The sequence below is a fragment of the Danio rerio genome, chromosome 5, assembly GCF_049306965.1.
Source record: "Danio rerio strain Tuebingen ecotype United States chromosome 5, GRCz12tu, whole genome shotgun sequence".
In the NCBI taxonomy this organism is placed as follows: Eukaryota; Metazoa; Chordata; class Actinopteri; order Cypriniformes; family Danionidae; genus Danio; species Danio rerio.
This window is the reverse complement of record NC_133180.1, coordinates 67,327,621-67,341,706: the sequence shown is the minus strand read 5'-3', so window position 1 is coordinate 67,341,706 and position 14,086 is coordinate 67,327,621. Positions and strand designations below refer to the sequence as shown.

The 14,086-nt window shown below is 33.9% G+C and overlaps 1 protein-coding gene across 3 annotated transcripts; it reads left to right on the top strand.

Moving 5' to 3' along the window:
* Positions 1–235: 235 nt before the first annotated feature.
* Positions 236–13,392, top strand: ncf1 (neutrophil cytosolic factor 1). 3 transcript variants are annotated; one of them, NM_001030071.2, is given in 11 exon segments: positions 236–362; positions 714–794; positions 1,498–1,573; positions 3,311–3,476; positions 5,920–5,981; positions 6,063–6,185; positions 7,848–7,955; positions 8,854–8,971; positions 9,068–9,181; positions 10,805–10,971; positions 12,402–13,392. In NM_001030071.2, coding segments are annotated over 11 exon segments (1,233 nt in total). In that variant the 5' UTR covers positions 236–290; the 3' UTR covers positions 12,548–13,392.
* The last annotated feature ends 694 nt before the right edge of the window (positions 13,393–14,086 follow it).

Genomic DNA, 14,086 nt, shown 5'->3' with positions numbered 1-14,086 from the left:
AATCTTTACCCTTTGTGTATATTTCAAAATGCAAATATGTAATTTACCCATCAAAGTATGTTCTTTCTCAAACAGAAGAGAAATGCACTACTGTTTAACAGTATGCTGTTAAACACCAAATTCTGGAATTTCTGTTGCGTATTTCCTCATCAGGCCCGTGGTGAAATAGGAAGTTGAAGACGAGATGTGGCTCCTCCTGCAGGCATATAAAGCTCAGGTGAACACAACACACAGAAGACTCGCTCACACACTTCATCTCGCCGTCAGACTCGTTTCATCTTCATCACAGGATGGCTGAAACATACGTGAGACATGTGGAACTGCTTGGATTTGAGAAAAGATTCTTTCCCAGCCAGCACTATGTAAGTAACTGTAGGCTATAGTCCAAAAAATAGCAGTTACTATTCAGAAATATTAAAAGTGTGGCTGCTGTACAGTACATATTTAAAGGGACAGTTTACACAAAAATTATGATTCACTTAATGTTTAAACAAGTTCCAAACCTTTATGAGTTTATTTTGTTCTGTTGAACTTAAAGATATTTTGAAGAAAATGAGAAACTGGTGACCATTAACCAACTTTTTCTTACTATGGATGTCAATGGTTACAGATTTCCAACATTCTTCAAAATATCTTTGTTAGTGTTCAATGAAAATAATAATAGTTGTGATAAAATATGCTAAAGATATTTAGCTAAAACTATTTTTTCAAAGGTGTACATGCTCCTGGTTAAATGGAGCGATCAGTCTGAAAAGCTGGTGTACAGACGCTATCCAGAAGTACACACATTACATGTAAGTCTCTTCTTTTTATATTGTTTATTATCAACAGTGAAGAAAGTTTATATATTTTAACTGATTTCATTTTCATTGCAGCAAACAATGAAAGTCTTTCTAGTTCATTGTCGTATTTGTATATATATATATATATGAAGAGTTCCGATGCAAACACCTAATCTGAAATGTTCTCCTAAAATGACAATTTTCTCACTCTCCTATGTTTATGTTCAGTTATTTCACTTTAAAGGCAATGTAAATAACTTATTCCTCACTATAAAAGTAAAATTACTGAGTCTACAAACAGGATTCTGAGAAAAATGCAATTTTAGAGGATAATATCAGATGGCTTTTAGATTTTTTTCCATCTAAACTCTTCAAATATAATTTATAAAAAATAAATTGGGTAAACTAAATTGGATGTAGTGTATAAGTGTGTAAATAAGAGTGTATGGGTGTTTTCCAGTACTGGGTTGTGGCTGGAATAGCATCCGCTGTGTAAAACATTTGCTGGAATAGTTGGTGGTTCATTCTGCTGTGGTAACACATGATAGATAAGGGACTAAGCTGAAGGAAAATGAATAAATGAATGAATGAAGTTTGTATAGCATAAGCTCAATTTGAAAAAGATATTTTCTGTTAGAGAGACTGCAGTTTGAAATAATTTAATGTAAATAACCCTTAAAAATGCTTTTTTAAGTAAAAGATGTTTATCTTACAGAAAACTCTGAAGGAAATGTTTCCTATTGAGGCAGGAGATATTGACGAAAAGGACCGAATCATTCCCACATTACCAGGTAAAACTTTGTGATCGTAAATAGTAATTCTTCATACCATTTAACCCACTTTCCCAATGAACAAAATGTCTGTTCATAAATGATTTACTAGATTAACAACTGCCACAGACTTACTGGCAAGCAATAAATTTGCCCTCATAAATTGAAAGTTTTATTTTCACACTGCTGAAATAAGTTTTGCTTCTCTGTGCATTAGAAGAGGAAACACCTGCTATTTGTCAAGCGTAGCAAGTTCTCTAAAGGTGCCTCAGATCTAAAAACTTTGTATTTGTATGGCGTGCAGTGATATTCCTTCTTGTTTGGGTTTCATGATTTGAGTTTCTGTTCTGCAAAACTGTATTTTTTGTGTGAGGGATGTTGTGACTTGATGAAAAGCCGTACTTTCCTTGGACTTTCCATTATTGCAGACAATAGAAAAGTCTTTGTTTTCACTTAAACTCTAATAGGTAATCATGACTCCTGGGTGAACCTTTGAAATAAATGTAAATAAAACTCCCTGTTTAATTACTGTAATCTAAAAAATATAGAATACTCATAATTAAATAATAAATGCAATAGTATTTTCACTTGACACCAGGGTGTTGATGGACGAAACTAATATGTTTATGAACAAAAGTAACTTATTATGATGGATTGGTTAGCTTTATGACTGCAGAAATTATTGTTGGTTTTTTATGATCTTTTAATATTTACATTTTTAAAATGTTTTTATGTTTTGTTCTTTTTTATTTGTATAATTTTTATAGCATATAAAGTTTCTACCTCATACAATTATTAACAATTATTATAAATATTTACAATTAGTTTTTATTAATTTATTTGTGTTTGGTAAAGTTTAGTTAAAAAAAGTTTTTTTTTACTTATTGACAATTTTAAGTATAATTTTATTATAATCTAAGTATTATTTTCTGTAATGTGAACGGGGAGATGCTGACAATGGAAGTGCGGATCCAAACGCAGGGTTTATTAGGATGATGGTCAGGCAAGCAACGATTTACGCAGGAAATTCAGAGTTGTAGTCAAATTTCAGGTGAATAGTCAGTACAGGCAGGCAAAGTAAACAAACAATGCAAAGGTCTAACACGGAAAAGCAAGGCAACCGCGTCATAATGTTCAGAAACAGCATAACAAGACTCAGCAAAGTCTGTGTAAGTGTGCTGTATTTATTATTGGTCAAACTAATCTGGCTTTGAGCAGCCTGTGTGAGTTAGTAATCAGCCAGGATTAGGAACCGGTGTGTGTGTGCAGTGCATGACCGGATCTTATAGTCCATATAATGGTGGATTTGTAGTTTTATGCGATACTGTGTTTACCAGCAATCTGCACAGGCTGGATTGCTGGTTATTGTGACACTTTCCTAAATTTAGACCTTAAAAAATACAACTTTGGCTTATATCTGTATTGTCCCCTTGAAAAATGAAAAATACAGATGGTCTGACTTACTTTTAATTTATTTTAAATCACATTTTTGATGTTTACAGCAACATTTAGTTTCTTTTTCTGAATGTTCTTGTGCTATTGTTACTTAGCAAAATTCTGTGAATTAGGTGAAATCTATTTTGGTAACATTAAAATAACTCAATTCGACTATGTTGAATTTACTTGAACAAAATAATATATTTCATAAAAGATATTGTAAATATATAGAGCCTGTGTAATATTCAAAACCTATTCTTACATTATTGTGTATATTAATGCAATACTTCATCTTACGTCCTGTCGTTAAATCTCTCTCAGCTCCTAAATGGCTGGACAATCAGAAAACCACAGAGACGAGGCAGGCGACTCTTGCTGAATATTGCCGATCTCTTCTCAACCTGCCCGCCAACATCTCCCGCTGTCAGCTCATTCGGGACTTCTTCAAAATGAGGCCTGAAGATGAAACTCCACCAGCACCACATCCGTAAGTGGTTACTTAGGCAATTTTTGCAAGTTTTGCCCATGATGTTTGCTAATTCATGCCATTTTTTTCATCTATTTAATATTTTCATATTTTACTAAATCAAATCAATGCACAAGATAGAATTATGTTCTAAACCTCCCCGTTCTGGACAGCTCACTTAAATGGACCTCATTGCGAGTTATTGGTTGAATCACTCGTTTAAAACTGCAGAATCATTTGCAAAAGAGACAAGTAAAATGAGCGGATGACTGAATAATATATAGGCTAAATTGATTTGTTTATAAAATGATTCATTTAGGAGCAAAAGTTTGTTCCTGTTTGGTAAAATTTTACTTATTGACATTTTTTAAGTATAATTTAATTACAATCTATGTATCACATTATATTATATTAAATAAATTTAGGCCTTCTAAATACATCTTTGGCTTATATTGGAGTATTATAGCCCTGAAAAATGGAAAATATATATTGTCTGATTTACTTTTGATTTATTTAGCCATATTTTTGATGTTTAAAACAACATTTAGTTTTCTTTTTCTGAAAATTCTTGTGCTAATGCTTAGTAAAATTTTGAAAACTAGGTGAAATCAATTTTGGTAACACCCTCCCCTTTGTGGACAGACTGATGTCCACATTGCCGTGCATCAAATCTCTTTCTTGATGAGTTATTGGTTGAATCACTGATTCAAGTGATTTGTGCAAAACTGCTGAATCATTTGGAAATGATACAAGTAAAATGAACGAATGACTGAATCATAGACTAAACTGATTAGTTTACAAAAATGGTTCCGCAGCATCTGGTCACGCACCAGCCGACTGAAGGAAAGTTTCTTCCTTCAGACTATCAGGCTGATGAATGATCAGGCTGATTAATACATCTCACACAGACTCTTTCATACCCCTCACTGCACACCAATATGTAGCATGCACTGCACTTTAACCAATCCATACTTAAAACAATACTGCCTACAACTATGGGTACACCTATTCATTGTACATTTCGCTGTCAATTTTACATAGTCTTGTTTTTTGGGGAGTATGCTGTTTTGCACAGTCTGGAGCCAGCACCTAAGCTTTTCACTCATCATTGCACACATGCTGCTGATGATGATGTGAAAATAAAAGTGATTTGATTTAAACTGATTCATTCAGGAGCAAAAATGTGTTTCTTGTCTTTTTTTTTAACTTTTTATAAATCTGACTGTTTAAACTTATAGTTGCTCTGTGGTTAATGCATATGCTCTGGTGTTTGTAGTGCGTATTTATGGGCAATTTATGTTTAACCATTGCTCATGATGGTTGCTGATTCAAACTACTTTCTTTTTTCATCAATTTATTATTTTCACATTTTACAGAATCAAATCAATGCACAAGTTAGCATTATTTTCTAACCACCCTCCCTTTTCTGAACAGACCACTTAAATGACTTCAATCACTTTCTTGATGAGTTTTTTGTTGAATCACCAATTCAATACCAATTCTTTCAAAACTGCTGAATCATTTGGAAATGAGACAAGTAAAAATAATGGATGACTGAAACAGGCTAAATTGATTTGTTTATAAACATGATTCATGCAGGAGCAACAATGTGTTTGTTTTGCTATGAAACGCACAGAAAAAACAAAACAGATTTAAATCAATGCACAAGTTAACATTATTTTCTTACCACCCTTCCCCCCATTTCTGGACAGACTACTTAAATGGACCTCATTGCGAAGCATCAAATCTCTTTCTTGATGGTTGAATCACTCATTCAAGCGATTCGTTCAAAACTGCTGGATCATTTGGAAATGAGACAAGCAAAATGAATGAAGAACTGAATAACATATAGGCTAAATTGATTTTCAAATCTGATTTATTCAGGAGCGAAATATTTTTCTTGTTGCTATGAAACACACAGAAAAAACTAAACAAAGTCGTGTCTAAACTGTAATTCACTAAGTCATAACTTCTTGTTGTTTTAACTGTTCAGTTTTGTTATACCACATTAGCTGATATTACAATGAACAGCTTGCTTTCTTATTTGATATTACAACACTATCTCATGGCAATTCATAACTTTTTGATTTAGCGGCTTATTCGAATAAATTTGTACGATCTCATTTGCACAATTTAGATACGATTTGATCATCCCCCATGATGGCGGGGTTTAGGCGTGAGGTTGGGTACTTAAAATCTAAAATTGTACAACTTAACTTGAATTATTTCGAACAAATTATTATTACGAAACTGATAAAACATAAAATAGTTACGTTTCCTCATGAGATCATGCTTTATATTACTTAACATATCATTTCTTATAAATAAAATGTAACTGATATTTTTTACTCTTTTTATTTGAATTACTTTTTTTATTTGATACTTTTTTAAAAATACTCCTTTGTATGATTGTATAGCATGCGCCATATAAATGCTCATTGCATTACCTATTATCTTTCTATAGATACAAAAGAAATGAGACCTTCATTATGTCCACAAACAGAGTACGGAGCAACACCACATCAGGTAGGATCAGCTTCCTGTAAATGCAAAGCACTGTATGTTATTTCTCCACAGTGTTTTTTATAGCTGTTGTTTTCTCTGCAGAAATCACAGGGCCCATCATTCTCGAGACCTACAGAGTGATCGCAGACTACAGCAAGAGCTCCAAGTATGAGCTCACGCTGAAGATGGGAGACATGGTGGACATCGTGGAGAAAAGCCCAAATGGTGAGTCCTTATAATTAATGAAAGTACAACACAATAACGTTTAGGGCTTTAAATTCTTTTAACAAAATTTTAACAAGGGGCAATTGTGACCGAATTGTTAGGGAGGTGGATTTAGATGGGTCAAAAGCAGAGGAGCAATTTTGAGTATGGGTAACCTTACTTGACAATACTCACTTCACTTCTTAACTTAAAAGTCTTCAGTGTCACATGACTCTTAGGAAATCATTCTGATATGCTGAATTGACATTCAAAAACAACATTATACCATTAGCATTGTTGAAAACAATGGCTCTGCAGAAACCAATACACTACCATTCAGACGTTTGGAGTGAATTTATATTAAGCACAGAATAAACCGATAAAAAGTGACAGCAAAGAAGACAAAGTCAAACAATCCTAACTATCAATCACCTGGTGCAAAGGGGCGCCATGACGCAAGTGATTCTTTGCCTATTTTCACTTTCAGCCTGTTGCAGGTATCAATTTGCCTGATCTCACGAGAAAACGTAAGTATTTTACGTTTTGGCAGTTTAGTGGCTAATTCGTACGAGTTCAGTCGTAAGAAAATGTACGATTTTAAAAAGGGGGCGTGGCACCTAACCCCACCCCTAAACCCAACCGTCATTGGGGGATACGCAAATCGTACTAAAATGTACAAATTAGATCGTACGAATTTGTACGAATTAGCCACTAAATGAAAAAGTTACGAATTGCCGTGAGATTGTGTTGTCGTGTGATACGTTGTTTAAAAAGCAATTACATTCATGCCATTTGTGCAGGTGTGCTGGTCTGAAATGGAGGTTTGTTAAGGCACATTGTTGGCAAACTGCTATTTTGAGGCGACTGAAATAAACCAACTAAACGCCATTGACCAACTAAAAGCTGGTCTACAATCAATGGCGCTGTTTTTTATTTTGCTATTTGATAGTTGATAGGTGGGTACACTTTGCTTATTACACACAGGGATGCACAGCAGCACACAAATATTTTTTAAACATGAAAAATTAAAAAAATAATATGTAAAATAATATTATTGCCTGCATAATTATAACCTCTGTAGATGGTCTGCTGGCACACAATATACTCACACAAGAGCAGATCTGTTTCCTCGCTAGTGAAGTGTTCACTTTTACTGCCTACAAAGTCTCTCAGAGCAATCGCAACTTGCTCTAAGAGATGACACTATCTAGGATTAAGCATTAGGTTTTTGCTTAAATCTGTCAGCAAGACATTTTTAATAATTAAAAAAAATTAAACAAAAATCAGTATGATCATTTATTATTTTAAATATATTTGAAAAAGTCCAGGCGAATGTTTTTATATGAATCTGTTTGGTTTTACATTTACCGTTTTGACAAAGTTATTTTGACACATAAAAACCACTCGCATCTAAGATGCTTTCTATGTATATAAGATTGCTTTTTAATTTACTTGAATTTTTAATAAAAAGTCAACAAAGAGAATAAAAAGACAGATTTTGCAGCAATGCTTTATGAGGATCAGTCTTGGTTCCCGAAAGCACCTTTCAGCCAATAGTTCTTCAAAGAATCATTCACTTCTTAGTCTGAAAAAGAGCCTTTTTTGTGCACTTTAAAGTTTTCATCAATGTTAAAGTTTCCTGATGTCAAAGAGTGTAAAGGAGATCTGTTGTGATGTTTCCAGGCTGGTGGTTTTGTCAGTGTGAGTCCAGGAGAGGATGGGTTCCAGCTTCATACTTAGAGCCGCTTGATGGAGCAGATGAATCTGAGGAACCGGAGCCTAATTATGCAGGTCAGTGTTTATTGCCATACTGATCACTGATATGAATCTCAACTGTACTTTGAAAGTAATTAAAGTGATCGTTCAGCCAAAGATGAAAATCTGCTGTTGATTTACCCTCAGACAATGCAAGATGTAGGTGACTTTTTTTTCTTTAATAAACAGTAAAGATGATTTTAGCTGAAACCCTGGTCCTGCAAAAAATGCAAGTCAACGCACACAACAGTTTTATGCACTCGCATAAATGCTCCCAAATATATTTTGAGGTCGCATAGATAAAATTATGGGCGCAAAATGGCCGCAATTTCGAGCCCTGTTGTTGTTTGCATGTTCAATTCTGAGTGTCACTCTTGCTGAGAATGATTTCTTGTAATCTTAATTGTACAATTAGTCAGATTATTATGGCTAAAAAATATTAAAACATTAAAATAAACGAAAAACTCACCTCTCAGGTCATCGACAATACCAATGACCCTAAAAATGAAGCTGACGTGTTCATCATTTTGTTGAGTCCCCCGACAAGTTTCCTTTGTGATCTGCACTATTTCTAGCATATTTCTATATTTACATGTGTTGTGACAATTCGCCTGCATGCTTGTTGTCAAAATGATGAATATGTGTTCTCAGTTTGTTAGTGTTACTCTATATACATGTGTTTTCTTAACTTTTTGATCTCTCTTGGTCACCGTACATGGATATTAATTTAGACTTCTTTGTATATGTTTATTTTAAATCTCAAAAACAGTAGCCATTAACTTCCATTACATATTGCAAGCGCCACGGTTTAGCTAAAAATCATCTTTACTATTTACTAAAGAAAGACGTCACCACAAAGATAAATGTTTGGGTGTATTATCTTTTTAACTGTGTTGATTATTTGTGCGATGCTGATGATTTATATCCTCAACAGGAGAGCTCTACAAAACCACCAGAGGCTATAAAGCTGTGGAACAGGATGAGATGACTCTCGAAGCAGGAGTCATTATTGAAGTCATCCATAAACTTCTTGATGGGTGGTGGGTGGTCAGGTACGAGTCGCGCTCTCCTACTTAAGAATGTGTCGAAACTATCTGATGATTTATCATAACAGATTGCCAAAAATTTAAAGGAAATGTCTTTTACAGGAAAGGCGAGGAAACCGGCTTCTATCCGTCCATGTTCCTGTGCAGGACGGGGGAGAAGAAAGAGGTGGATGCTGAGAGGGACGTGGTCAGAAGAGCAACACCACCACCAAGAAGGTACAACAATAATTTTAGATAACAATTACTGAGAAAAGGGTTAGTTCACACAAAAAATGAAAAAATTATGTTATTAATTACTGTTCTTCATGTGATTCCAATCCTCTGAGTTGAGACAGCAAGGGTCCTGAAAAGGAAACAAAAACATTGTCAAAACAGTCCATGTGACGATAGTATTTCAACTGTATTCATACGAAGCTCCAAGAACAATTTTGTACACCAAAATAGCTGTAAAAACTATTTTGTTTTCCGAAAAACAATATTAATTATTAGAATCAATTATTAGATAAATATATTATTGGTAAAATCTTTATTAAATCAGGGTTTAACCTGAATTAACTATTATCATGTTACTCTTTGAGTTTAAACTGGGTTATGAATTTCAGCTGAGGATTAACTTTAAACTTGCTGTTGAGGTTTAAAGATTCTCAGAAAGAATGCAGTTCACTTTTTTTATTGTTATTTTTACCTTATATTTATTATTTATTGACTAGAATCCCATTTAGATTTTGCCCTTTTTCTATAATTAAAAAGATAGCCCATTACGTATATATTTATATAATTTTATACTTATAAATTAGGGACTAAGCAGAAGGAAAATGAATGAATACATATTAATACAAATGTTAGAACACATTCTCCATGCCAGATAAATAAGACCTAGCACTGAACATCAGATCTTGTCAGAAAATGACTGATCTCTGGGGAGCTGCCAATACCCAAACCTGTTAATTAGTATTCAACTGAATAACAATCTCCTATCAATATAAGAGTTGACAGGAAAAGCCAGAGAGGAGCAGAAGCAGGAGATGAAGGAATGATGATAAGGAAAGAGCGGAGTATATTGAATAGTTGCGTATGATTCAATGTCTGACCAGTACAAATCCAACAAGTGTTATTTTACCACAGCAAGGGAAAATTACAACTTCACATCATTGTCCAGTGACAATACAGACCTTAAAATGGAGACATTCTCTTATCTCCAGCTCATGAAAACAAGTGTTACTTAAATCCACACAGCCATAAGATTATAACAATATGGAAAAATGAACTAATAATGAAGCAATAATTATTGAAAAATAGTAATAATAAAATATAAAAACATAATGAAATGATAAATAATAATCAATAAAAATAATAGTAATGATCAATAAAATGATACAAGGTTAATTATATAAATTACTAATGATCATATGATTAAATAAAACAATTAAATGAAGAATAAATAAATATAAAATAGTGAAAATAAAACACAACACAAAAGAATGGTTGCTTTTTTAAAGCAAGTCACACATAAGTTTGCTACAAGGATTCTCAGATACTTCACAAACAAACACATACAGTTGAAGACAACCCCCCCCCCCCCCCAAAAAAAAAAATCTTACATTAACATAATTTTTTATTATATTTAACAGAGCAAGGACATTCTTTTCTGAATATTTTTTGTAGATAAAGTTGTATTTCTTTTAGTTCTGCTGGAATGTAAAAATGATTAAAAAAACAAAAACAAACCCCTGATTAGTCCTGAGATTTGCTTGTTTTAATTCTTATTGGTGCAGCCCACCCACTGTGTTTTGATAAATATCAGATTAAACTTACAGTATTTTTCATTTTGGCCAACAGGTCGACCATCCGCAATGCCCAGAGTATCCATTCTACGGTACGCCGGCGAATCAGTCAGGACAGCTACCGGAAACAGAGCCGTCGCTTCTTACAGCAGAGAGGAAGACTGAACTCTCATTCCAGGATCGGGACACGATCTCCACTGCAGGAGAGGAGGACAAACAGAGGTGTGTGTGTGTGTGTGTGTGTGTGTGTGTGTGTGTGTGTGTGCTCTACATAAAGAATACTGATTCTAAAAATACTGGTTAGTAAAGGTTTTCACAGTTATACTATAAAAACTAACATTTTGGCTTCTCTTAATGAAATTTCAGTGAACTGATTTAATAGTGATAATCAATAATTAATAAATCTAATAATAAAATTAACTAAATATCCATAAGTAAAATGAGGACATTGTTGTAATCGAAAGAATTTATTTTTGTATATAACAATATTCATTTTCCTTTGACTTAGTCCATGGTACACTAAGGCCAATTTTATTTACTCGATTCACCTATAGCTCATGTGTATGGACTGTGGGGGAAACCGGAGCACCCAGGGGAAACCCACATCAACACAGGGAAAACATGCAAACTCCACACATAAATGCCAGCTTACCCAGCTGGGACTCAAACCAGCGACCTTCTTGCTGTGAGGAGACAGTGCTAACCATTGAGCCATCGAGTCACCCTACATATCAATATTGTTAACTAAAATTTATTTAAAACAAAAATCATAAAACTGAAATAGTTTTTTCTAAAACTGAAAATAAAATGTGAACGAATTGTTGTAAAAAATGTGAATTTCCCTAACCTAAAACTATAATGACTAAAGCAAACCAAAAGTTAAATGATTTTTAAAAACTAATAAATAAATAAAATAGAAACTTCTACAATTTAGTTAAACCTAACATAACAGTAGTGAAAACTAACAAATTAAAACTACAAACTAATAATATAATAACATTTTATAACTGCGTATAATACAATTTTATGGCTGCACGGTGGCACAGTGGGTAGCACGTTTGCCTTACAGCAAAAAGGTCGCTGGTTAAGTATATAAAATGGCAGCAGGAAATGCAAAACTCTTAAGTTTTTGAAATTAAAAATAGGATCGGTTCCATCAGTAAAACATTCCTATATATTATATTAAGGGCATCCGCTGCGTAAATCATATATACCTTCACTATACTGGGGCATTAGGACTCACACAGACTGCAGGTTGAGCTCCCCCTGCTGGTCTCATCAACACCGCTTCCAACAGCAACCTAGTTTTCCCATGTGGTTTCCCATCTAGATACTGACCGGGCTCATCCCTGCTTAGCTTCAGTGAGTACCCAGTCTTGGGCTGCATAAGGCTGTGGCAATAATAAATTTGAGATTAAGCAGAAGGAAAATGCATGAATAAATGTATATCTTATATTGTTATTATTATTATTATTATGTAATTATACTTTATTATATTTAATTGTACCGATTTATAGTAATTTTATATCTTATTGTTCTGTTATATGTCATTTATAGTTATTTATTTAATTATTTTCAGTTTCAAATTCTTTCCTATTGCACTCAAAAAATTGCTGTTTGCTAAAACTATCAATTGTCTTGTGTTCACTTAGAGAACATCGAGAAATCCAGCGCTCCTCAAGCAGAAGATGAGGATAAAAGTGTTCCGGTGGTTCCTCCTCGGCCCAGTCCTCAGCTCATTCTGGAGCGCTGCACTGAAAACACAAGCAAGAGGATGAGCATGCAAGAGGCTGACTGAAGCATCCCACTAAGATTTTTTATGTTTAATAGACGTCTAATAGACATCTAAACGTGTGTCATACATCAGCATCACTGTCATGGCTGCCTCCACATGAAAACATGCCAGAACCGCTCAAACCATAGACGACTTGGCTTGACAAGGCTAAATTTTGTCTGTCAGTGACCAATAAAAACAAGGCTAAATTAATAGACATCTAATAGAAATCTAAGAATAGTCCCACAACTAGACTATTCATCAAATACAGGGCTTGTTTGGGGGGATGTCGATTAGATTTTCCTTTCCAGACCATATTTTGCCTTGTTTTAACCAAGCCGTCTATATTTAGAGGTCTATTAGACGTAAAACAAAAAATGCTTGCTGGGATCCCACAGTGCCTGCTCAACATTAAGCTCCAATCTGCAATAGAAATGGTCACAGGCATTTAGATGCTTACATTGACTCCTGTTTAGCCCAGAACCTGTTATAAGCTATGTGTATTGGACTTCTTGTATGTATGACTTTCTTCACAATAAATATTCTGTAGGAGAACCATTATTTGGGTTCCCAAAAAAGTATCAGTAAATAGTTTCTAAAATAAACATTTGTATAGTAATCGTCTGATAATGAGAAAAAACTTTTTTTTTCAACATATAAAGACCCTTTTGGGCAATAGAAAGGTTCTGTGAAGGCTAAAAGTTCTTATTGGGACCATCAGTGATAATAAGGAATCTTTATTTCATTTTTAGAAGTGAATATTTATGACCAGCAATAGGCTACTTAAGTATGCATTTTTAAGATGTACTAAGTGTAATTTTAAATGTATTTTTACAGTTATGAATAAATAAACAACATGTGAAATGCCAGATGTTATTATTGTACTTTGTGCTGAATGCCTTCATTTAATACCCTACTTAAATGAAGAAATCAGGATCCTCTCTTCAATATATTTCACAGGTAGAGTTTTGTTAAAGGACCTTCTTTTGTAATATCTTTCAAGCAATAATTTAATTAGATTCATACCTTACCACAAGTTATCTTGATGGGTTCTGCGAATAAGGCCAATTTCTACTTCTGAAAGAAAAAAAAATATGAAAACACTTTTATTAATAAATTAAATCCAGTGAAAAAGAAGAATAAAGTAAATACAAGAACAAAACAAAACTCCCCGCTGAGAGCATACAGTAAGTCTGTTTAATCGGGCTGCTGGTTTGTATGTCCCAGCCAGTATACAGTATTCTTTTTAAGCCTTTGAACACAGGTGTGCTGCTAAGTGACAAGCTGTATAAGCTGTTACCGAAGACTTTCATTGTAGATAGTGGTTTTCAATCAGGGGTCTATGGGGCATTAAGAACCCTCCAAGTGCCCTTATTTAAAATATGCAGTAGAAACATTCTGTCAGGAAAAAAATTGTTAGCGTCTTTAAATTTTGCTGTAGAAAAAACTAAAGTGAAAAGTCTGAGATCCACTGGGTACTGTTAGAAAAACAAAACATACAGTTGCTAAAAGCACGGGAAACGACAGTCACCTACCGTTTTTTATCATTACACTACTGCAAAA

Bases quoted from the DNA above. Each gene is read 5' to 3' on its own strand.
- ncf1 (XM_073949950.1), top strand. From the start codon at position 7,838: ATGTTTCCAGGCTGGTGGTTTTGTCAGTGTGAGTCCAGGAGAGGATGG. The intron at 7,956-8,853 runs GTCAGTGTTTAT...TATCCTCAACAG, and splicing joins ACCGGAGCCTAATTATGCAG to GAGAGCTCTACAAAACCACC. The intron at 8,972-9,067 runs GTACGAGTCGCG...TGTCTTTTACAG, and splicing joins GATGGGTGGTGGGTGGTCAG to GAAAGGCGAGGAAACCGGCT.